Source organism: Cryptotermes secundus, unplaced genomic scaffold (genome assembly GCF_002891405.2).
Source record: "Cryptotermes secundus unplaced genomic scaffold, Csec_1.0 scaffold493, whole genome shotgun sequence".
Lineage (NCBI taxonomy): Eukaryota > Metazoa > Arthropoda > Insecta > Blattodea > Kalotermitidae > Cryptotermes > Cryptotermes secundus.
This window is the reverse complement of record NW_019738879.1, coordinates 4,399-31,527: the sequence shown is the minus strand read 5'-3', so window position 1 is coordinate 31,527 and position 27,129 is coordinate 4,399. Positions and strand designations below refer to the sequence as shown.

The 27,129-nt window shown below is 37.1% G+C and overlaps 1 protein-coding gene across 6 annotated transcripts in view; it reads right to left on the bottom strand.

Moving 5' to 3' along the window:
* LOC111871188 (transmembrane protein 94) overlaps window positions 1–27,129 on the bottom strand; it is a 45,229-nt gene that overhangs the window by 14,937 nt on the left and 3,163 nt on the right. Inside the window, exons 2-14 of one of the 6 annotated variants that reach the window (XM_023864093.2) lie at window positions 25,957–26,060; window positions 25,600–25,697; window positions 24,481–24,724; window positions 21,305–21,355; window positions 16,324–16,417; window positions 11,928–12,142; window positions 10,822–11,057; window positions 9,886–10,010; window positions 9,639–9,787; window positions 8,675–8,701; window positions 6,419–6,625; window positions 1,967–2,107; window positions 328–478 (exon numbers count right to left, since the gene is read on the bottom strand). In XM_023864093.2, coding sequence (XP_023719861.1) covers window positions 328–478; window positions 1,967–2,107; window positions 6,419–6,625; window positions 8,675–8,701; window positions 9,639–9,787; window positions 9,886–10,010; window positions 10,822–11,057; window positions 11,928–12,142; window positions 16,324–16,417; window positions 21,305–21,355; window positions 24,481–24,724; window positions 25,600–25,697; window positions 25,957–26,060 — 1,842 coding nt within the window. Of the gene's footprint in view, window positions 1–327; window positions 479–1,966; window positions 2,108–6,418; window positions 6,626–8,674; window positions 8,702–9,638; window positions 9,788–9,885; window positions 10,011–10,821; window positions 11,058–11,927; window positions 12,143–16,323; window positions 16,438–19,500; window positions 19,612–21,304; window positions 21,356–24,480; window positions 24,725–25,599; window positions 25,698–25,956; window positions 26,061–27,129 lie in introns of those variants that run through there. The other 5 variants (XM_023864094.2, XM_023864095.2, XM_033754139.1 and 2 more) reach the window with 5 other exon arrangements.

The following is a 27,129-nucleotide window of genomic DNA, read 5'->3' as shown; positions in this document are numbered from 1 at the left end:
AACAATGTACAGGGACATTAAATGTATATCTCACTGGAATGTATGACTTATCTCCAAAATATTTTTTGATGTAGTAAAATTTCATTCAAGCAAAAACTCTGCAGTCTTTATGGCCAGTACTATGGAACAATATAAATGCCATCAGTACCTGCTATGATGTATGACCATTAAAATCTAATGTTTCTATTTGGAGTACGATCTAAACAATGCATTGAAAGTTACGTCAGTATGCATCCACATATAAATTATTTGACTTCAAACTTGGCATAAATGGTAAAAACACTACATTCAAAAGAAATTTCTCTATTCACAAGGAACAATTCTCACCCGATTGGACATGATAAAGTTGATAGGTGCACTCTGCTCAGTGCTGTCTGTAAGGCAGCTGAGGGAGCGCCACGTGTCCTGCTGAGAAGGAAGTTCCATGCTGTGCAACAGAACACTGTCCTGACTTGATCCATGGTTCTGATGATCCTTGCTATAATAAAAGCAAGCAGTACAGCCACAGAATTAAACTCAGTACAAGGAATAACATGTCTGACTTGTGTTTGGAGGTACCCAATGTAAGCCTTGTGCAGGATATCAGTTATCCTGAGAGATTTTTCAGGGGTTTCTAGATTGTTTCAAGTGAATGCTGATCTAATATCATGAAATTTGCCAATGCCCCCCTAGTTTTTGCCACTTCACCATATGCTGTCACCCTCTCATCTCATTAAGTAATTAACAAAGTTTCCAATAAGAAAACCCAGAGGTTCAAACATTCTTAATACCATGACCTTGAAAACTGATATAGCTATGTATCATAAATTCAGAAACTTTATTTAGTACTATGTATAGCCTAATTGTAGTAGAATGTTCTGTTTTAATGTCATACAATGGGTGGCATGTGTGAGAATGCTGTTTTCAGTTCAAGGTGAAAATTTGGAAAAATTCTAATAATTCTGTGCTAGTCTAGCCAACCATTATGATTGTGATCAGTTGATCAGTCTGTATGCTACTGAGCAAAGAAAGAGCAGTTATCTAAAAATTCTCAAAGTCTAAGAATGAAAAATCAATGCTTAAATCAAGATCTTTTTCTCAATCCAATTTTGAATATTCAAAGAACTCACACACATGACTACTATCAATACTTTTTCACTCTTTCGCTTTAACAGCCGCACATGTATTGTGGCTTTATGAAGCCACCCTCAGTGCCTCCTTTACACTGTAATGTTTTGCAGAGAGTTATACAATTTTACATAGTTTGTTATAATATAATTATTATCATTGGCAAAACATCACTTTTTGAGGCATGGCCTTCCTATCTACCAAACTTGTCTGTCATGAATTAGACCATCCAGTTTTCACTTCTTCATATTTTGCAACAATAATTTTCTTACAGATGCAAGGTTGTCAGCCTTGCATCCAACCCCCAACCTGGACATCCACTCTGTATAATACAATATTAAAATCTTTAAAAATTTTCTTTCACTATATATCAGAATTTTTGCCCTACTTTAACACTTGTATTCACACTGTGTAAAATATAACAATCTAAAAGAACACCCATGCAATTATAGCAAACACACAAAACAATATTACATAAGGGAAGCACTGAGAAAGACTCAGAATCCCAAAATATATAAGCAAATTGGAAAAGCAAAATACAGAAACAACATTAATGGTATTAAGCTGAAATAAAACATACAATCAAAGAAAAATATGGAAACCTTTTAGAATAACACTACTAGTAGTACTTTGGCAAATGATGCAAAGATCAAGTTCATGCAACTTCTTCATGCCAAGACTGAAGCAATAATGAACACACCCAAGTAGAACAAAATAGTTAATAAAGCTTCATATTATATCATTATATCAAATACAAAATTCAGCACTTCCTGTTTAACATGAACATTTGTTTTGTATTAACAACTGGACAGAATTTAATTAAGAGCATTTAAATAATATGCACACCATTACTAGTCACCTGTGGTTTGTGGCAGATTTGTCAGGCAGTGACTCATCAATCCAGTCACGTTTCTCTTCTTCAAACTTAACTTGTGAGAACTCTAGGTTGATTGCACTTGGAGCAGAGAAACTTAGAGTACGGGAGTTTCCAATGTTGGTGCTGTAAGAACAGTAAAATACTGTCAATATTATGAAATATTGCATGGTTCCTCCAATAATATGTACATTAAGTTAAGTTAACGTCCATGTATTTATCGTCCATCAATATTGCAACACTTGCCTTATTCACCATTTAATCTTAATTTTAGTTTAACATTTTACGCTTTGACACAACATGTTTTGGCCCCAAATGGCCATCTTCAAGTGTTTTGATATGTGACAAATATTTTATTAAATTATGTTAAAACTGCTACACTGTGTTAGTTTGTGTTAAAAGCACATGCTGTAGTTCTCTTTTCAAGGTAAAGCAAGATAAAATCCATTAAAATTTCTATTAACCCACGTTATTTTGGTGCATTCTATTTCACCTAACATGGGGTATCATCCATTGTTCATAAATGTATGTCTGTCCTAGGTGTTTCATTCTGGCAGCTTGCACTTCACATTCTTAGCCTACTTTTCAGTTATATCTGCAATATGGCCCTGGTTTGCGTGTTTCCTCCACAGCGTGTGGTGTTGTCTTTACTAGTAGCAGTTTTAACATAATTTAATAAAATATTTGTAACATAACAAGGCACTTGAAGATGGTTGTTTGGGGCCAAAACATGTTGTGTCAAAGTGTAAAATGTTAAACTAAAATTATGATTTAGTGATGAATAAAACAAGTGTTGCAATATTGACGGACGATAAATACATGGGCGTTAAGTTAAACAATTGCAACAGGATCCTGAAATACAGAATTAAATTAAGTCCCCAGAATCCTGCAATTTGTCTTCAAAAATTGAAAAGTCATGCAAGATTTAGTTTCTTTTACACATTTAAAAAGTACTGTTTATTTACTTTGTATCTATAAATATGATGGCCTGCTGCCTGTGTTATTGAATTCTGAGAATGTCCATCAGATGGCATTTATGATTGTGTTTCTCTGATTTCTCCTAGATGGATCTTCTCTAATTTTCAATACACATGGATTGATATAAGGTGCTGATTCATGTCATACTAAACAACTGTTGCTGAATGGATGAATTTGCTACATATAAACCAAATTAACTTCCTTGCTAATCCAGTAACAATTAATCCGAATGTTGGATAATGCAGATCAAAGTATGAAAAACGCTGTTCACAACTGAGTACATACGTGAGACACGTGGCATTTAGGAAGGCAGATGGGTCACTCTGTGCAGAGAGAGATGAACATACATTACATTGTCAGATTTGAGGCTTTCACGGCGGTGACTATGAAGAAAGCAGTCTTCTGGGATTTGGCACCGTGTATAAGTGGTGTTAACACCACTTATACATGGTGCCAAATCCCAGAAGACTGCTTTCTTCATACATTACATTGTTTTGTGTGTTGTTCAGTGTCACTGTTGACCCTGAGTTGTGCAGGTGTTATTGCTTATACTGCTTCATTTGCATTACTTCACTAATCTGGATTACTGCTTAATCCAGATGACCTCCCCCCCCCCAATTAATCCGGATTAGTATGGTTTGCTATTTCTGTTTATTTTCTTCCAGTGTGAGATCCAATAGGTTTTTTAAGAATATTTTCTTCTGGGATGTTATACCAGAAGACAGTCTTCTTCATAGTTACTGCTGTAAGAATCTTAAATCTCATAAGGTTTCAATCAAGACTGTACAAGATGGTGGGAACTATTTATTTAGAACTTCAGTATTATTGCAGGGGAATCATGAAGAGAAGTATGTGGAACGAAGTGTGAATTCTGGAGAGTTCTGTATTCTGGGATATAACACCATGTAGTCTGTTGAAAGTCAACTGACATTTCCAAGGAACATGATGCCTCAGCGGCCTCCATAGTCTAGGGGTAACGTTCCCACCTCGTGACTCAAGGTACACGGGTTCAAACGTGGCGGAGGTCGTGGAATTTTTAAGGGCGGAAAAATTCAGTGAACAAGTCCTCCGGGAGGGGATATGAGCCATGGGTCCTGTGTTGTAGCTTTACGGCACATAAAAGAACCTCATGTCCCAAGGGGACCACTGAGCCAAATTCAGGACATTTCCCACCCAACAGTAGTCTCTAACGCCTCTGGCAGATGGGGGAAGCATCAAGATACCGTTGAGCCAGTAGAGGCCGAACTCGCTGGCTGCACCAGTACCGGTATGGAATAGAGACTGGTAGAATATCATAGGGGGACGCACAATGGGCCAACAGTTGGTCTAAGTGCATGGGGAAACCCACCCTCTCCAATACAATACAATACAAAGATGATGCCTCAATATTCAGGGCTCTGCTTCATTCTGGTTCCTTGCTTGGCTTATTCGTCAACCTTGAAGATAGAGGCACCACATTCCTGAAAACATCAGTTGACTTTCGACAGACCGCATAGCACTGCTATGAGACTCTCAAAACCTATGAAGAGTAAACTCTGTCAGATTAGTTAATTATTAAATGGGAAAACCTGTTTGACTTTCTTAAAGAGGAATGACAATAAACAAAAAGTGTAACATGTATCACATTCCAAATTACATTTACTTCAGCCATAATACAACACACACCATCTCTTAGTTTGGTTAAAATTACAAATAATTAATTTTCCAATTAATTTTCTGGTACCAGAATCAATCTGAAAGTTCAGTAGTGTTAAAAACAAGACCCACCATCACACAGTATCCAACCAAAAACCAATTTAATCCAATCAACATTAAAGCAGTATCATTTTTATAATTCTTTCGGCTACACATACATATGTAGATTAACAGCTACGGCTTAGTCAATTCTGTTACACACCTGTACAGGCACACATAATGAAGTCATATGCAGGCATCAATATCCAGCAGCATGCAACATCTCATTCTTATGCAGTGGCCTGATATTCATTCAGTCTAACACAAAATATCAAGTTACCATATCCACCATTGTTAATAATTTGACACCTGTCTTTAATGTTAACAATTATTTTATTATGAGACTAACAACAGCATGCACATTAGTTTAACTGTTACAGCACTGATTGTTAATTATGTGAATCTGGGTTCAAGTCCTGTTTCTGTAGATGTGTGACTAAAAAGCGTAAAAGATAAAGGGAAAAATTTTTAAGGGCTCTCACATTTATTTTCCTTTTCATTCTACAAATGCTGTAGCTAGGCGTGACCAAGTGTATTAGAACTACACACTCTTCATAGTCTATATGGTGTCATATAATTACTAACTGATCTGGTTAAGACAAAAGTGGATGATGATAATACAATGATAACATGGCATGTAATTAGAACTGGGAAAAAAGAACCATAGTTTAAATTTAAAGTTCTATATAGGACACACAGTGAGCAAATGGAGAAACTGCTGTGAAGTACTGGTATGTCACATTCTGTACGGTGATAGCAGGAAATACTGTTTCACTGCAAAACATTTGGAAACAATTATTTAAAATATGAAAAAAGAAAGTACAACTACAATAATTTTCTGTGGATATTTAATAAATGTCTGAAGATAATGAGAGTCAAGGTAGCTCAGTCTAGCAATAGGCCACATGCTGGATAATTGGGGTTAAATTCCCAGCTGAGGTAAGAAACTTTTCTCTACTCCAGTGTCCAGACCGTCTCTGGGCCCACCCAGCCTCCTATCCAAAGGGTACTTGGGAGCAAAGCAACCAATGTGAAGCTGTCCATTTATCTTCATCCAGTGCCAAGTTTAAGAATGGTGGAGCTAGCCCATACATCTTCATGGTGTGATGCTTAATCAATTGAGCACAGGGACAACTTCAAATTGCAGGATTTGAGGTTCTCACAGCATTGGTTATAAAGAGTTCTGTCTTCCAGGATGTAACACCTTGTTATCCATTGAAAGTCAACCGACATTTTTGAGAAACATATCACCTACATCCTCAGGGTCGATGAATAAGCTGAGAAAGGTAACACCATCAAAGCAGGTGGCAAGCAGCACTCCGGTTTCTTGCTCTGCTTGTCAATTGTTTTCATGCTGGTTTCCAGCTTGGTTTATTCTTTGACCCTGAAGATGGAGGAAATATGTCTTTCCTAAACATCAGTTCACTTTCAATAGACTATATGGCGTTATATCCCAGAAGACAGTGAGTACTCTTCAGAATCTAGCTTGCCCAAGAAAATTAACAGTACTGTGTCCCAATATTACAGTGTAATAAATGCGAGCTTTGGAACGCTTTTTATTTACTAGCATCCTATTTCAGTAACACTGCGGCATTCATGCTAAATAGCAAAGTTAAGTTTGAAATAGCAATGAAAGAAACTGTTTTTCTGAAAGATCCCTATGAATGTGATGCAAATAATAATGTGTAAGCATATCTGTGCATCAAGTACTAGAAAGCAACATACCGAGCACTGAGCAAGCTGACACGTTCTTCGTGATGGGCAGGTTCACCAACAGCGTTGCTGTCTGGTTGGTCAGTGTTATACTTAGGGAGAGATGAGGGAGAAGAAGAGAGACGACAGCAGTGGTGAGCTGGGGCAGTGCCACTCGTCACAGCAGACATGGCAGTTACACCAGTACTAGTTGCAGTCTCAGAGTGGCCACTGTCAGACCTGTTGTGGTGCCGCCAATAGGTTAGGGATACACAAAGAGAGACAGACAACATGGACACAACATCAGCTACTTATAAATGTTGCTACCTATACACAGCTACATTAATGTAGATCAGGACACAGAATGTCACTGTTAGTAAAGTAAAGCATTCAAAAGTCAATGCTAACAAGGGTCATAATATGACAATTGGGTGTAACACATGGTGGATATTTCTCATTGTGCTGTAGTAAGGCTAACAAACAACAATGCATTTTAAGGTTTACACATAAACAGTAAGTAAAATTTAAAAACAAATTAATATTTTAAAAATGTGTGCAGTTCTTACAAATCACATGATTGCAGCTCTACTTTCACTGATGCTACATTCAATTTTTTTTTTAAAATGGATACATCATGTTCCATAAGATACATCTTTACTTTAACAAAGATTTTTAACTTCTCAAGTCTCTATGCTTAGGATTAGAGACTGTTGGCAGAGTCATGTGTACCAGTAATGATTCATATTATATTACAAATTATATTTGATAAACCTGCCATTTTTAATAATTTAATGAACATTCCAAACATTTCTTACTAATTCCCACCTCTGAACATTTCAACATACAACATGTAGTTAATAATGGATGAAAGCTGTATAGCACTAAGATACTATTTCAGCATCACATTATACTCTCACTGCTAGTAACATATTGCAACACAAAATCAACTTTAAAAATTGAAACCCATTGAAAGTTGATTCAGAATTAGAATGCTTTCAGTTTAACGTACTGTTACATGAACACCCATTGCTAGGCAACAGGTTGGTAAACAAGTTCCCATGAAGACAGATTCTTGGTAAACAGTCTGTTGCGAGATCACGCAACAACAGAACAAATGTTTATAGCTCGTTGCTAGGCAACAATCAGCATGCCAATGAACTAGTGAGATAGCTATCATATGGCTTGTTTGCAATGTGGTTTGCATCATGACCAGTGCTAAGCAACAGAACTGTAAACACGTATACAATAATAAGTGTTTTCTATGGGGTCCATGCTGAAGGTTTATAGGGGATAGTGAAGGTCGTTTGTGGTCTATCATAGCTGAGAAGCTGCGAGTCAAGGACACAAAGCTGTCACGGAAAAGAATCCAGGAGGGTTCAGCAGTTGAGAGTACAAGGACAAGAATTCAGGGTGTCTTTGTGAATTGTGAAGATTATTTGAGTACAGATTAGGACAGAGTGATTGATGATCCATTGCCAGGAGACAACTAGTGAAGACGGAGAATCCTAGTGTTTGCACACAGTGAACTGGAAATTGTGTAAGTCAGTGATAGCACTGAATTTAAGTGTAATTAAGAGAACCTGTAACCAAGGTGCTAATAAATACGATCATCCAAACTAGAACCCATCATTTTCATCATGCGTACCACCCTACACATGATGATAATATATAATGCCACGAACCAGAATCATTCTTGAGAAACAGGCAATTGCTCAGTTGTTCAGAAATTTCCTGCCATTTCTAAGACCTGAAGTATAATTACCACTAGAACAAGGGCCTGCGAATAAACCGAATTAATCCAGTCCACACTTGCACATTTCACTTCTTAAAAAAATGGTTCAATATTATATACCCAGGTTTTACAAGGCGTCTCTTCCCTTCAGGTTCTCTCAATAATATGCTGTATGACTTCTCTATTTCTCATGCGTGCTATGTGCCCCACCCACATCATCCTCCTTAGTCTAACCACCCTAATAAAACACATTCTAAAACAAACTCTATAACATTCTACAAATATAACTGTACTGGACTCACACCATACAACCATTAATTCACTGATGACCTTTTTTAATTTATTTAATATTGCTCATAAACTTCACTGACTACATTGCATAACGTTTCAATAATGCCATTATGAGTCAGGAAGAAAGTGACAGGAAATAGAGTAGCATATTTTAAGGTATTATTCAAATATCTGCCTAGAGGATATAGAGATAAGAAAGAAAAGTGTGCTATGAGTAACCAGTCTCTTGAACCATAAATTTCCCAAATGCAAGGCAAGTTCTCTACCTGTAGATCCTTCTTGGGCATAGTTGACTGAAATTAAAAAAAAAAATAATGCTTGTATTTTATGTACATAAATTTACCAAAATTTGTGTACTAGGGTACTAACTGTAATGGATACAAAAACTTTGATACCATCAATAAAAATTAAAAAAGGGAATATATTTAAAATATCACTAATATTAATCAACTGGTTCAGAAATTCAAGACTCATATAAGAACAGCAAGTAGAATTCTGTTATGTAGTAACTACAAATTAGGAGACTGAACTTGGGTTCATTCAGTCCACAACCTTTTGTTTTCTCGTCTGCTGTCCAAAAACATAAAAATCAGAATATACAAAACTATAATTTTGCCTGTGATTCTGTACGGGCGTGAAACTTGGTATCTCTCATTAAGGGAGGAACATAGACTGAGGATGTTTGAGAACAGGGTGTTGAGAATATTTGGACCGAAGAGGGATGAATTGACAGGAAGTTGGAGAAAACTGCATAATGAGGAGCCTCATAACTTGTACTGTATAATTAGTATAATCAGAATGATCAAGTCAAGGAAGATGAGGTGGGCAGGGCATGTAGCACGAATAGGGTAGAAGAGGAATGCATATAGGATATTGGTGGGAAAGCCAGAAAGAAAGAGACCACTGGGAAGACCAAGACGTAGGTTGGTGGACAATATTAAAATTGATCTAAAGAGAGAAAGGATGGGATGGTATGGATTGATCTGGCTCAGGATAAGGACCAGTGGAGGGCTCTTGTGAACACAGTAATGAACCTTCAGGTTCCATAAAATACTGGGAAATTCTTCAGTAGCTGCAGATTTGGCTTCTCCTTAAGAAGAGCTCCATGAGTAAGTATGTAACTACACATCAAGAGACCACGATCCTGATGGGATGGAACAACAAACATTTAACATATTCTCTAATGCAGGGTAACATGCATATTAAGTCATATAGTAATAAATACTGTACCTATTACGCTCACTCAGGAGAGAGATGTGGCAATTCCACCCACTCTCCAAGCCCATCTTTTCTGAGAACACTCGTGACCGTAACTCATTCTCCTTACTGAAGTGAACAAATCGAATACATGCTCGTTCCAACTGTTCTATTAGCTGGACCTGTAAAGACAAATTTGCTGTACAGCTGATTGGAGAACTGTGTCAGGCGTGAGGTTCGGCAAGAGTATGGTGCAATATGGATAACATACGATACATACCATGTCTATTTGGGCCTGGTATTGCATTGTAACCATCCCAATAAACACTTGATTACACTGCAGCTCAAAGCAACCCTCCACATCACTCACGTCCTCCTCATGGGTTTCACTTCCAAGAAGAGAATCTGAATACAATAAATTGCAATGCTTTTCATGATTCATTCTAAAAAAAAAACAGAGTCATGCATGCATTAAGAAGACTGAGTTTTTGTAAAGATAACCTTATCTCAAAATTATTTATTAATTTGGTTTTCATTTCTTTCCTGTATATCTGACATAAAATTATGCTATGTTAGACATAGCAATGGTTCAAAAAGAAACAGTCATTGAAACATAGTCATCTCTTGTTACTATACTGTATGGGTGTTAGACTGGTAAAGAAAACAGAACATTTCCTGATATATCTGAACAATTCTTTCATTTAGTAACAGGAACTATGGAAGATAAAGTATTATGCTAATTACACGGAGCCAGTTCTTCTTGAGAAGCCAACAGTCACTCAGCCGCTCAAAAATTTCCCCACATTTTATGGAACTCAAGGGTTCATTACCATGTTCACAAGAGCATAACAACAGTCCTTATCTTAAGCCACATCAATCCAATTCAAACAACCCTATCCTATTCCTGTATAATTTTCCTTTCCTTACATTGCTACAAAGAAACCATCACAACAGGCTTCTTTTTATGGTGAAGAGTTCTTAGTCCCAAGCCCAACCCCCAATCTGGAAGATCACCTGTTGTCAGCTATCCATGAATGTTTATTCAATATACTCACAACTAACTGGAAGCTGTCTACTCCATCCTCAACCTGAGCATGCGCCTTTCAGTTCTGACAAGGGAGCCACTTAAGATGGTAAAGGATTACGTGTGAAATATCATGTTCATGACTAGAACGCAGTATTAGCAGATGGTTATATATTTAGCGAGAACAAGTACCTGTTGAGTGAAAGTGCCCGAGCATTCCTCTGCAATGTGGATCCAGTACACTGCGGAAATCCCAAGCAAGTGGCGTTGGACTCCGATGAGGCACATACAGGTGCTTACTGTCAGCAGGCAGCTCCAGATACACTTGTGACAGGTGACTGCTTACCCCTCGTGTCAATGGCCGATATGCAAATGCAGTGCAGTATGCAGTAAGGCTGGTTCGCTGGTAGAAATCCTGTACTTTCTTCCTATGAAACACAAACAATTTGTGATACACGATTCAAGGGCACCTGAAAAATATGATTTGAAATCAGCTGAAGTAGGGCTGCAGACTATACAGAAGCAGGTCTGTATTTCTTGAAGTGAGAGGATTCTAGTTTCCTGTGATATGAATTTGTGTAGGCTGGTAACTAGGATCAATGTTTCAGAGGAACCTGCTGCCTCCATCTTTGCAGTAGCAGGCCCCTCCCCCTAACTTTTTATTTTCATATCCTGATGTAGTTGCCATTTTCAGGGCCTATGGTCCCCACACTAGCCTGTCTAGGCCCTATCCTTAAATTCCTTATCCTGGGTTCTGACTGACCACTCATACCTTACATGTCCCATTCCTTTGACAGTATTTCTATATAACCTGCCATTTTCCTAACTTGACTCACCTCAACCCTAAAGATGGAGGAACGCAAATATATTCTTCTGAAACCCTAGTACACACCCACAGATTGCAACACTGTACCATAATCCAGAAGATCAAAATACAATTATGAATAATACTCAATATGCTCATGGTGAAATCACCATTGCTTCTGTTATCACATAACTTGAAAGTTCTTGCACAGTATTATGTGCTACTCCAAATCCACTTGCAGAAATTAAAGAATTCTTAATCAGGAAAATGCTAATGTCAAACCAGAAAATAGTGACAAAGCTTATACAGTGAAACCTTGGATGTATTGCCTTCCAGGATCCACTGTTCCGTTTCTGGGTCCCTGAACAAATCCTATTTAAACTAAGGAAATAAAATCTGAGTCAATCGTTCTTTGATTCAATCCTGATCACCCAGTCAGAATGTAGTTACTTTACTAAATTAACCTCCTTCATACTGGAAAAATGAAACTTACCTGTCAGCAGGAGACAAGGGGCAGAGGTCATGACCATCCCAATAGTCAACACAAGAGTCAAGAATAATGTCAGCTGTCCCCTGTGACATGAGCTGCAAATCACCATGAGTCTGTTCCCGCATGATCACAGCCACCATGTGAGGAAATGGAAACTTCAGCTTTGCCATTGATAACGAACGAGCAAACTTTATGTCCCGACGGACAACTTCTGGTTGCTGCACAGAAGTAAATGCAATGACCATATTAGAACAATGTGGTTTGGAAACAGATACTACACTAATTCAGAAATTATTTATTCAGATAACAGAGTACAAGAGAAGACTAGAACAAAGTACCAATATATTTATGCTTTCTAAAAACTTCCATTGCTTCGTAGTCTGTTGAAGGTCAAATGACATTTTGGAGAAACATGTCACTTCCATCTTCAGGTCTGAAGGGTAAGTAGAGCAAGAAACCAGCACTGAGCAGGCAGAAATGAACCACATATTCCAAAAGATACAACTCTTCTTAACCACTGCTGTGAGAACCTCAAATCCTACAAATTTGTGCTGTGTTATGGAAATGCATTAGAATATGGAAAGTGCTTCTGACTGAACTATAAAGTTCTCTCTCATAAGGAAAGCTGGAGGAACAAGATTCATAGACCTCATCAATATGCTTATGGGTAATGTTATATTTTAGCATCCTGTTGCACTGATTTATGTCCATGATTTATTCTGACCGTCTTACAGTGCATACATTTATTCACCTTACTCTTCTCTCTTGCACTACATGTTTCAGCACAAAAGTGCCATCTTCAGGTGCTTTTCGATGTACGTTGAACTACTTCATTGCATGCCCTGTTGTCTTTATACTAAAATAACTGAAATATATATGATGAATATATATTTTATTTATTTTAGTATAAAGACAACAGGGCATGCAATGAAGTAGTTTGACGTGCATCGAAAAGCACCTGAAGATGGCACTTTTGTGCTGAAACATGTAGTGCAAGAGAGAAGAGTAAGGTGAATAAATGTATGCACTGTAAGACAGTCAGAATAAATCATGGACATGCTTATGGGTAAACAGCCAAGTACGACCGTATTTAGATCAAGAAGTCAACTATAAAGTAATAAAGCTGGATATATCAGCTTAGTGAACACAGCAACCGATCTTAAGATTACATAGCAAGCAGAATGAATAAACGCATGGAGAAACAAAATCTGAATAGCAAATACCCAAACCAACTTTCATGCCTGTACATAAATATACAGGGGATGAACAAAAATATGGAAACACCTCGTGAAATGCATGCCTGAATTGAAATGTTTATTTTAGCAACGTTTGTAGGTCACGCTGTCGTATCTGCCCAACACCACTACCTGCACAACCTCCGCAATACGTTGCAAGCTTCATCTGTTGTTGAGACAGTGTTCTGTGCAATTTTTTGTGCATCATGTCAGAGCTAACAGAATTCAAACACGGGCAAATTGTTGCGGCCCATATGGTGGGTGCTTCCGTAACCAAGGTAGCCGAGGTTTTAGGTGTTTTGTGAGGAACAGTATCCAAGGTTATGACCTCATACAGGAGGACTGGAAAAACCACATCCGATAAACACCAGCGTGGACAGAAATGTGCGATGAGCGATTGAGACAGAGAAACATTGTGTAGGATTGTGACGAAAAATAAGAAGACTACAGCTGCAAAAGTGACTGCTGAACTGAATGTCACGCTCACAAACCCTGTCAGCACCAAAATAGTACAAAGGGAACGCCACAAGCAGGGTAGTTCTGGACGAGCTGCAATTCCAAAGTCACTAATCAGTGATCAAAATGCCACTAAGAGGACAGTGTGGTGCCGAAGTCATAAAACCTGGACTATGGAGCAATGGAAGACGGTCATTTGGTCGGAAGAGTCCACCTTCACACTGTTTCCAACTTCTGTCCGAGTTTACATCTGGAGAACGCCATCCCAAGCTTACGATCCAGATCGTTTGCTGCCAAGAGTGAAACATGACGGGGGTTCGATCATGGTATAGGCAGCCATATCGTGGCATTCTGTCAGACCCATCATTACCCTGCAAGGTCACGTCACTTCCAACGACTATGTGACCATTTTGGGTGACCAGGTCCATCCCATGGTGCAAACTTTGTTCCCTAATAGTGATGTCATTTACCAAGCCAACAATGCCTGTGTTCACATAGCTCACATCGTCCAGGACTGGTTTTCTGAGAACGAAGATGAAGTGTCACGTCTGCCATGGCCCCCACAATCGCCAGATATCAATATTATAGAGCCTTTGTGGTCTGTTTTGGAGAGCAATCCGCGTGCGTGCTATCCACCTCCATCATCAATAACAGAACTTACCGTGTTTTTCAGGAAGAATGGTACAAGTTTCCCTTGCAAATCATACAGGACTTCTATTTATCCTTTCCAAGGAGACTGCAAGCAGTTCTGCACGCCAGAGGTTGTCCTACACAATATTAGTCACGGTAATGTGTTTTTTGTTGGGTGTTTCCATATTTTTGTCCATCCCCTGTATGAGCCTTCAATAAATGGCTACCAGAAGTTACATTTAAGCAAAACAAATGATTTGAAATTGCCATACAGGATCAGGTAATAAGGACAAAATTACTTCTGACAGCATATCCTTAAAGAATAAACAGAACTACACAGATGTTGAGTACATACAGAGTATTTACAAATAACAGACCACAATATAGAAGAATTCTCATCATCAGTTACATATACAGGTAAGCCACAAAACACAACAATGTAGACAAGCAGACCTAAAAGCAGTGAGCTTTAACTTCAGAGAGGATATGTCCAAAATCACAATTGCCACAAACAAAACTGTAGTGCTACTCAAACAGAGGAATCATCAGCAACATAAAAATGAATCACAAGAAGCCAGACATAACCCTAAAAGAAAAAAAAAAATCTGTGGGAGAGAAATTTCTGTACCAAACAAGCTATAACGAAAGTACCAAGCAAATGCACAAAATGTATATGCCTGACAGAATAAATAAAATAAATACCATACCAAAATATACATATTTCTAGCACTTCTGTGTTCCACTGGAATAATCCAAAAGAATATCTTGAGTAGTGACATCAAATATACAGTCCACATGCAGTAATTCAGTTCAGTTAAATCTTCTTTCACTTGCAAGATAAGGTAAAGTTCTTGCCCATGACCTGTCAGTGCCCTCTTGTAATTTTTTACACATGAGGAAAAAGGGACCATCAGGTAGGGTTTTCAGTAGGGAATACTAATGTTGTCCTGTACTAAAATAATATTTTATAAAGCCTGTGAACAAAATAAGTAATCAATATCGATATCAAATTTTGTTACTTAAGCTGTCAAAGTAAGCAGCAGTCCTGAGAGGCCAAAGTGGCTTAAAAGTTTACTTTTGGGCCTCTATGTAAGTGATGACTCTCAACATAAAATGCTATCAAAATCCATTCAAAGGCAACCTCAAAGATAATAGCTGTAACTATGTTTGGCCAAACAGATGGACATGCTCTATCCATAAAACAGTCCAATTTCCTTGCTTTTCACATAGAATGGACAAAAGATCAAATTAAAAAACATCAAAATACTGCACAGTATATTTCCAACTATTTGTATTTTATAATAAACAGAACTCTGTCTTGTTTCCCTGTTACGTTCATACATAAGAGAATGACGGTGACTATCCCATTTTATTATACTTTAATATAATGATTCTTTGACTGGAAGGCAGCTCAGTGATTTTCTTCATAATACATTTCCAAGAGACATTAATGCATGATTCTAGTTGTATGATTAAATATGCATTTTCAGATTGCTTGTGGCGAAGTCAAAACCAACAATCAACGACTCCTAACCAATGCAGTCAGTTACTCTGCAGAATTTGCAGAAAATCGGTAATAGTATTTCTACTATTAACTACAAGAACTGTATATGTACAGAGCACAACAGTTTTTCCATAAACTGTAGAATAAAAGAAATTCATCAACCAAAGCAAGATTAGAGATACTTTGTATAGAGGCAAGCAAAAAATTTAAATCCTAAACTGGTGAGAGTCTAACAACTTTCACTAATATAGGTTATTATAATATACACGACTTTGTTCACCCAACTTATTATTTTCTGATTTGAATACCACCAAATTTCATTTTGTTTAAAGCATACTCATTCTAAGGAAAGAGTTAGTATTTTGGAATATGTTTCACGAATTAATATTCATAATACAATGTGCATGAGAACTATGAAAAGATCTGAAGGGTGGGCCCTTTTAAAATATTTGCATAACAAAAATTTGGTAAAAGAAAACATCACTGTAGCTGCTTCTGGGCCTATACCAAAGACCAATTAAAGAAACTGGATGACAATTTTGCAATTACCCTCAGTTGTCAGATGTCCACTCACCACATGCCTGAAGGTGGAAAGTTGCTCCTCCAGTTTAAAGACGTCTTGTGCTTCGTCCATGAACCCAATCTGTTTTGCCAACTCACACAGGCATCTGCCAGCAGCACAAACAGTCTAAGCAGTCACACAACATAACATGTTCACATGTGGCTTACAAACAGGGACTCTTAAATGCAGTTTAAACTTCCTTAATTTAGTCTAACAAAACAGTAGCACATTCCACAAACTATATATTTATATGAATTTCCTGCTGACCTTTGTTGTCCCTGTATTGGTATGGCAAGTCATTATGGATGGGAAAAATAAAATCATGATCTATATTTAAGGTACAAACACAGAACTACCTTCAAGAGACTGTGGAAAATTATTAAAAATCTCCATGACAACAGTCTGTCTAAGCAGACTCAAACAATATAACTTTTAAATATTAAATTTTCTAGTAATGTTACTTTTGGACCTACTGTTACATGGTCACAATGAAGATATAACCAGACTAGCAAGTATACGTGCTGAAGTTTAATTTACATCACCTACCTACACAGTTTCCTGTCAAAACAAACTCATAAGATTTTCTAAACGAATAGGTATATTCCATTAACACAAACTTCTAATGTTGTATTGACTCAATCTGATATGCCTGCGAAATCTCAATGATATTCATCCACAGAATTTCAAATTTATTACATCCAAATGTACTAGATATTTAATATTCTTCAAACAACAGCTAATTAAAACATTAACAAAGAACTGAAAATACAATCATTACAAAATAAAATTGATGTACACAAACATGAAATGTGATAAATCATTTGCACAGACTGATCAATTAAAGAATACCAAAACAAATTCTACAGTATAAACCAACAGGAGGCTGACACGAATGACAACATATAAAGATGGAATTAATATGAGAAGTCAGAACAGGATTGGCTGACTACATTATGAAGAGATGACTGATGATGATGATAGAGGAGGAAGAGAAGATGGCCAGTTCCCTGTAAAATATGGCAGTAATTTTTCAAACTCTGCTCTGTAGAACTACATTTCCTTAACATCAAATTTATATACCCAGACCACCATAAAAGTAAGTTCAATCAAAATTACAAATCCAAATGCTAATTCTGAATGCATTCTGCATTTTAATAGATGTTATAATTTATCTTTTCACAGCTATAAATACTTATGCACTTGGTCGTCGACTTACGACCGGCCACACTTACGACCACAAAAAATGAAAAATAAAAGATGATAAAAATGTAAAAGTTTTTAAAAATAAATTATAACGATGATAAAAAGATTAGAAAGGTTAAAAAGGTACTGTTAATAAATATATGGCCGACATACGACCTGTCAGTCAGAACAGAAGTCCGTCGTAAGTCGACAACCAAGTGTATTTTTATTTTTTGTGCAAAAAAATGGTATAACAGGAAAGATGCCTTACTTATAGAGGGGCCTTGACAAATGTTGATATAATTTTTTCCTATCCTCATAAATAACCCCCTTTTCTTCTGTGTTAATATCATTGCAAGCTCTTACTTAGATATCTTCATTTTCTTCTCAAGCCATAAGTTTTTAGCCTACTTTCCTTATTTTGAAAAAACGAAAGTAGGTTATGCAATTTCAATGTTGTCCCCCCCCTTTAAATTTCTGAATGCCTAAACCAGTCTCTTATGAAACTTGGTATGTGTATCATGGTACCTGAGCCCATCTCAATGGCATACTTCATAAATCCCTCTCATCAGTCTGTGTGTCAATCCCCAACCATTTCTAGGCAACAGCTCTGTAAAAATCCCCTTAAAGTCGCTAGGTGACAACTCAGGAAAAACATTACAGCGACAATGAATCAACACACAACAGATGTATTGTTGGAACTGTCCTTTTATATGTGGTCCATGTTGTATCAAAAAAAGTACTGGTAGAGACTCTAATCTTGACAGTTGTGGGGTGAGGTACGAAGCCAATTTAATACAACAGGTCCTCATTATGTGGTGAATCTGGACATAATACAGGTTTCATCATGTCCCTCAATATTATTATTTATGTTATATGTTGTATAAATTTCTCTGAAATATATTAGTTACAGTACAAGATTGTATTGTGGCATTCCTTGCTGTAGCGTGCAGGTACAGACAGCAAAGTCCAGAGTCCACAATGAAGGGATGGTATATTTTGGGTTTCTGTAACCTTGAAATTAATTTGTTCCAACAGGAAATGGCTATCTCACTGGGGAAATATCCTGGCATTTGCCTGGAAGGACTGAGGCCACCCGTAAAGAACATCAGTCTTGATAACTGGTACCCCGGCCACGATTCAAACAGGGCACCTCCTGAATACACCACTTAAGCCAACTTGCTTGGTAAGTCACAAAAATTGCTAATCCATCATCATATAGAAATACAACAGTAAACAGATGTGTTAGGATGAAAATGAACAAAATATTTAAAAGAAAGATAAATGTTACAACTGTAGCAAAGTTACATGTAGATCAAAATATAAAACATATCAGATTAATAACTTATAGATCAAAATGTAACAAGACATTCCTGAAAAATCACGATGCATTCTTTAACACTACTATATAATTATCAGTTTTTAAAAACTTAAGAATATTCATATGAAGTAGTTCATGCTACATTATGATAGGCTTACATACAGCATCCGCTAAGATACATGAACAAAGAAACACAATTTCTGTTTACTCTATCACAACTTTAACAAATGATGAAGAAACTACTACATGCAAATAACTTAAAACAGACATGCAAAACTTTGAGAGGGATAACTTGCTCATTCACCGACCTATTAAAACACAATGTCCACGTGGGAAAATAAGCATTTTATTAAAAAGAGAGAGAGAGAGAATGGAGAGAACTACTAAAACTACATATTACACATTCATTTGTTCAGAATGTAACCTTCCCCCAAGGAAAAAGAAAGAACTGTATTTTCAGTTAAATAAGTGTAATCAGCTGTGAGTAAAATACAATTCTGAACTGGACCTTAACTTCAAAAGTTTTCTAAACATAATACCATATTTGGTTTAGTAAATTAGAGATATCTTGCCACTATAAAAAGTGAGGGGAAAGAGAAGCTAGAAGAATCACCAAATGTATGAGAACACAAACCGAACACAAAACAAAACTTAAATAAATTGCATATATATTACAGATACTGTACTATCTGCAGTCTGGTTTCCCTGTGTGGACATGCATACATCTAAATAGGTGAAATGTGAACTACTACAAACATCCTGTGTGCCATATCACGAGCCCATGATGCTCACTGCTGAAACCTCCTACAAAAGCAGAGAAAAAAAGAAAACAGCTGAAAAATACTCCATGAACCAACCAAATAGAGGAAATAGAAATCATATGCAGATGCAACCACAAGTATTACAATTGTCCATATTGATTAGCTTTAAAACTTGGTCAGTAAATCCTGCCCTTAGCTAGAGGGACATCCTCTTTAATACATTCCGGGAGCCAACAAACTTAAAAACTTCAAGGGGAAAACTGTGTTAAAAAAAAAGTGACAAAATTAACTGTGATCACCAACCTCCAATGTAGTGTTAAATTCAGATTCTACTGTTTTCAAAAGCTGATTATGTTCTCACAATATCAAGGAGCAAACTTCTAGTTAATAATTCAAGATTTTCATATCCTGCAGATACTTGCATATGGACGCACCATAGCTCAAGCGGTTAATTGCTGGCTTCCCACTGTGGCAGCCCGGGTTCGATCCCGGGTCTGGTCAAGTGGGATTTGTGGTGGACAAGTGGCACTGGTGCGGGTTTTCTCCAAGTACTTCGATTTCCCCTGCCAATCTTCATTCCACCAAATTTTCCATCATAATCACCTGGTGCGGGCAACAATAGGCCAATCAGTGGCTGCCGTGCCAAGTGGAGCTAGTTGGACTCCACCCCCCACTAAGCAAATTAAAAAAAAATTATTTGCACATGGTAAAACACGTGCTAAAATATTATGCTAAACAAATTATTGCACCTTACATTTAAAATTAAACATTTTAAAATATACGACTGCTTTGGATCTTTCAAGCAAGTATTAAAGTAATGTACATGAATGGAATATCCATATTTTTAGATGTATTTTCTGTGATTTTGCACATACTGGTCTTGGCATTCATTTATAATTAATACAATTGCAGAACCAAACTCACCATTTGAAAGCTAATAAAGCTACAAATATATCAATACATAAAATCAGGAATTACTTCCCTTATATTTAATTAAATATACCAGTATACTATAGTGAAAAATGTTTCAAATAAAAGCTGCAGATATTACTTACATGTAAATTTTATGCCAAATACCAACTTTGTGAAGAAAAAATATATATAGTTGTAAAAGTTCTGCTTAAAATATTAAAATGCTCTACTGAGCTTCAATTAAGTACAGGTTATACTTGACCAAAACAAACCAAAATTAAATTCACATGGAACTTTGGTGTAGACTGACAATCAAAATTTAATCACAATCTGTCCAGTAATTCTGGAGATCAAACATGCATACACACAGCCGGTACCTCATTTACTTTGTGCAAAAAATGTATAAAGTGTAAGAACTTAAGTAATACATTGAATGGATAAAATTACAGTGCAGATTTTAGAAGGCAAAAAAGCTCATCATTAAAGTGTGTGGTTTTATATTGACTATATTCAGTCACTGGCTAATATAAATCAGTCATTATTATTCAACAATGTGATATAATTTTGAACATTTGTATCTGAGTTATCTGTAACACACTTCACTCTGACCTTAATGAAATCTACCTACACTCTATAAAAGTGTAAAATAAACTAAACCTTTAAATACTGCACTCCATATTATTCAACAAGTAGCCTATATCAGTATTCATACTTTCTTTATGCAAGGTTGCATCTGCATATGAATTCTCCACTCATTACTATAGAAAGAAACGTTGCATGGGAAGGTGTGATAAGTGATAATGTCAGAATTAATTACTTATTTGCTCCTGGCAGCAGCACAGCCATGTCCTCTGAGAGATTTGCTTTCCTGTACAACCAGAATGAGAAGAAACACAGCCAATTATCACTCTTCATCCTCTGAAGGCATGGCACAATAAGGACAAATTCATAATACCTTTCCAATTCTTCACTGAATGTTTTAGAAAATTTATATTCCTCTTCACATGTAAAATGTTCTGTATGTATGTATGTACAGTATGCACCAAAAATACAGTAATGAAATGAAAATATGTCCTGTTGATACCACTGTCTATTCATGTGAAGGCCCCTTGCATGACAGAACCTTCTCAAATCCTGAAGAAATGGTCCAATCACCATGTCCCTGTAGCATTCTTGGGTGACGGTAAGAGCATTGCCTTCCTCATCCTTAGTGAAATAGGGGCCTAATATACCATGTGCTGCGACAGCACACAATATCATCACACATGTACTATGTAGCGGTTTCTGGACGATAACATCTGGCCGCTCAAAACCAAAGAAGCTAATTGTCTGGTGACCACTTCCGTATGAGTGGAACTATGAACTTTTTCCTCCATCGAGAGACCCATTTCCTACAACTTCCTTTTCACTACTGGGAACATGTGCGGCTGGATCTATGACCCGTCTACAAATACACATGCGCATTTGAGACGTGCGAGTTTTAGTACTGCATATTTTGCGCATACTGTATATCATCTCATATTTATAGAAAAAACTCCTGTACCTGAATTTAAGATGTGATTTCCTTCTCAGGATGAAACCTAATTCTAAGTATTTCAAAGCACTCTACATATACAAGTACATAAACCCACATCTTACTTCTCGAATGCTGTCTTAACAAAGGATCTATTGTGCCTCAGAGTTTGAATAAACTTGATGGCAGGGATTTATGTTTTTGTGGAAGAACAACATTAAAATTAGAAAATAGTTTCTGGTCCTTCACAGCTGGATGACATGTGGAAGATCAATAATACCCTGCCACCAAAGATAGAGTAATTTCTCTTTACTTCCAAAACTTCAATAATACGGTAAACTAAATAGGATTTCTAAATACAATTTTTTATCTTCCTCAACCACTTAATGTGAAGAGTCACTTTATCAATTTAAAATTTGACTCAAAGATACACACAATAAAGAGGAATGTGGAAAAACGTGTTCTATACATGAATTTATATCAATGGGATAGGTTTTTAGATGCTGGAGTTGGAAGTCAATGAGTGAACAGTGGCACAGAATCTAACCTACTTCTAAAATAAGATGGAATATGAATGAACCGTCATTATAAAGATGTTTTTCAGAGCACATTACACAAGGGCAGGTATTCAAAACAAGTCAAAGTAATAAATACAATTAAAAAATAATTAAAAAATCCAGCAAGGGAACCAAAACAATAGGTACCAAATTATCATGTAAAAGCAAGCACACAAGATTAAACCTCTGGGGTTCAATTTTTTACCACGTGTTCCACTTGGGTACATTATTTTCTAATCGGTACAAAAAAAACTGCCAAATTCTGCTCAAACTAAATTCCCCAATGGAAAATTTCAAAGTCATACTGTCCAGTTTAGGACCACAATGAAAATTTTAAAAACCCAAATCAATTCTGGATTTGCGTTTCAATATCTCTTTTAAAAGTTATTTGGTTTGGTGTGCAGTTTTCATTCAATAACATCAAAAATATATTTTTTCATTATATCAAAATGATGGGGCTCCAGTTCTCTGAAACCTGCTGACCATTGTAATCATAACAATGCAATGTGCTCAAATTTTTCACCAAAGAGAATAAATACAATTCCTCCTTCAATGACAACATTATATGTTTTGAAACAACAGACACACACCTAATCAGATACGAATAAGTGTTACTTCACAAAGCACAAAATTACAGAAACAAACATGTAAAAAATGAGTACAAGCTATACACTCACACTTAAAACAAGTACAATGCACAGACAGAAATAAAAACACAAAGTTAAGTAAGGAAAAATTCAGTATATACTGCTATTGGTCCTGACTCAACAACAGAACTGCTGTTAACATGCAAATACTCTCACATTTAGAGCACCATAATAAAAGACAGCACTTCAATAAGTCATTACAAACAAGGTTTCAGTTCCCTGCTGTAGATGCCAAAATAAAATAGAAAAGATAAATATACAAATTTAATCCAATTACATGAGATGCAGATAATGAAATGTAAAGCATTTCAGTCAAGATGCTTACTTCATTAATCTGACTATTTTAGCTGAACGATAATTAAAATAAGACATAAAACATGAAACTTGATAAAGCTGTGACTTCATGAAGGTAAACCTATAATGAAAAGACTCCAATAGGGTAAAAGAAATCGAATACAGAATACAGAACTCCAGAAGTGCTGCAGAAAAAGATATGTTCTGGTTCTGCAATTGATGATTCAGAATTTACTTCTGTGGGACTCAGGATAAATCATATGAAAATTAAATTCAATTATTTCAAAACATGAGATACAGACAACACTGAAACAGGAATTTCACGTTAAAGAATTATAATTTCCTGTGTATGTTGCATTTTAATGCAATTTTCTGTAAGAAATAAAACTAATTACAGTAAAGCCACATCCATATGCTGATTTTGTAAGAACATGGAGTGGGTCAGATTCTTGATTCTGATAAAAAGATGGCACCACAAAATCTGAATAAATGTTCTGTGTTCTCTATGCAATGTAAGCTATTTTTTGGGAACCATTTTTACTCTATTTATTAAAACACCTTTTTCTCTTATCTGATATCCTTTCTTCCTAATGGAAGCAGATCCTGCTCACAGAGCACCAGAAATTCTATTATGATGTACTTCATAGCCAGCGAGCTCTGTACATTAATATCTCTGGAAAACCTACGGATGAATTTAAACTTCTACCCAATCTCAAGGAATGAAATATGATATTTTACAAATGGTGGGCAATAATTAATGTTATAAGTAGTTAGTGGAAAAGTCTGTACCTTTCAATCTGTGTATTCCTGAGCCCAAAAGCTAAAAAGCCTCATTCAGGTTACATAATCTCTTCGTCCCTCCATTCAATTTAAACATCTTCAGGATGACTGCTTCATATAAGTAAACTCTCAGAACAATCTTATAAACAAAGCTTATATCCTAATACTGGTACACAAACATATACAATTCAGAGCAATTTACCTGCGGTTGGTAACAGGGACAAGATCTTCATCATAGAGGGCCTCACATGTAACATGAGAACAAAACTGTGTGTAGTTCTCCTGTGTGGCCTTGTTGCAGGTGTTGAGCAAGATTGCCAACCCTAAAGGTTTCAATGAGTTCAGATGCTGTTTCCAGGTGTGGTCATCAAACTGAAGACGGAAGGGGCTCATGTGGTCATGCGTTAAATCGAGGACCTCTGCCACTGTTTGTGTTGAATTATAATCTACAGCATATAAATTTTGTTCTATTATCAATTAATGTGATACAATCTACATGTGAGAAGGCAACACCACTTGTACAATGTTCATACTATCACACAAACTTTCTTAACATAAGATGGGTTCTGATCAGCCAATGGTCACAATGAAAAATCAGATATAGTGAACTCCTGGTTATGAGACATGCACAGTAATGCTGGTTATATGAATCTACCAGTTGCATAAGAAAAACTTTTAGCAAATCCCAATACACTACAGCCTAGTAAAGAAGCTTACAAAGTATTAAACATACAGTGAAATAAGGATGGAATAGTGAAGTGACGGGTGAACAAATTCGGATCTACTGTAACATTATCACAAATACAACAAGCCTGTACTGTAATGAGAGAAGTATGGGGGAGACAATGGGCAGTATTGCTGTGGTGAATTGGAGAACTACTATGCAACAGGTGAACATATGCACAACACATTGCAACTTTGTTTTTGAAGTAACTTTATAAATGTACTATGTACTTCTTTTTAATGTGTGCGCGCGCGTGTGTGTGTGTGCGCGTGCGTGTGTATGTGTATGTATGTATGTTTTGTTTTATTTTATTGTTAGTGGGGTGGGACTAAGTCCCTTGTACTTCAGCCACTTCTGGCTTATTGTACCAGCCCCAGATGATAGGTGAGGGTGATTGTGGAGCAATTGGTGGAATGAAGATTGGCAGGGGAAACCGAAATACTCGGAGAAAACCTGCCCCAGCGCCACTCTGTCCACCACAAATCCCACTTGACCAGACCCGGGATCGAACCCGGGGAAGCCGCAGTGGGAAGCCAACGACTAACCGCTTCAGCTATGGCGTGGCCCTGTATGTATGTTACACTCACGATATCTTACCATGCTGCATGAAGCTGGACTTTGACATGCCTTCCTCTTGCTCATCCTCTTCCAATATCCCAGTCTGCAGTGGGTCAATATGCACTACACTGTTTGTACTGTAGGTTAAAGGGAAAACAAAACTGTGTATTAACTTGTAGGCAGATGAAAGTGAATAAAGTGAATGAGAGAGTACCCAAAATTTGGCAAATTTCTACAATGGAGACCTAATGGAAAATAATAAAAGGCTATCACAACCCACTGAATACTGTGAAAAGCAGTAACAACTTATATTGATGCATTCTTGTCATTACTTTCAGATCTGTGGTCCTAGCAAGACAATGATGTGACAAAGTTTAGTAATGTTCAAACTCTCACCCTGATGAGCAAGCTGTATGAGAAGAATTTCGAAGGAAGAAAATTTTCTCTGCTGTTGGGTTTGGCCATGACAGAATACCTTTCTTGTCAACACAGCATAAAGCCTGAAAATATATCATAGTTTATCTAAACCACACTTAGTCTTTTTCATCTCTCAATACTATTCAATTAAATTCAATTTATTTAAATATTCTGTTGATCCTCAGTGGTATAATAATGACCAGTAGATGTGGAATTAGTCACAGACAAGACCAGACAAGTCACATCACATTAACAAAATACAATTACAAATACATCAATTCATCTCCACAATACAGTATCTTAAACATTGGTCTAATATCTAAAAGCAGATTATTTATTAGGACGTTACATCAATTATTACTTACAAACAATACCCAGACAACAAACAGGTCATAGATACCTGCACACTTAATACCGAGGACACAGATAGAAAAACTTGTGTACATCGTATGACAGTCGTATGTTTAAAATGTTGAAACTAATATACTGATAGTACTAAGATGTGATGAATATTGTGACATGTTGACCCCTACCTCCCCAGCTGCACGTAGCAGTAACGTAGCGCTCGCATAATAGGCGAGTAATCACCCCGCATCCTGGTAGCTATGCAACGCTCCACGCGCGGTGACGTCACGAGCGGAGCCGAAGTCAGCCGAGCGGAGCCGACGTTAGCCGAGTCCCCGCGACCTTGAAGCTATGCAAAGCGAATCAACAGCGGTGACGTCACCGAGGAGAGTACCCCTGGCAAAACAAGCGGAAGTGAAGGAAATGCTCGACAACATGAGGGGACAGGGGGTTATAGAAGAATCGGACAGCCCTTGGTCGTCCCCGGTCGTTCTGGTCAGGAAGAAGAATGGGGAGCTCCGTTTCTGTGTGGACTACAGAAAGCTGAACGACGTCACCAAGAAGGATTGCTTTCCACTACCCCGCATTGACGACACCCTGGACACGCTGGCCGGTGCCAAATGGTTTTCAACTCTCGATTTAAAGAGTGGCTATTGGCAAGTGGATGTACACCCAGACGACAAAGAGAAAACATAACAACGTCGACGCTCTTTCTAGACGACCCTGCAAAGAGCAATGTGCGCACTGCCACAAAGTCGAGACGCGAGCAGAGGTAAAGCAAATACGCGTTATTGGAACCCTACCGGC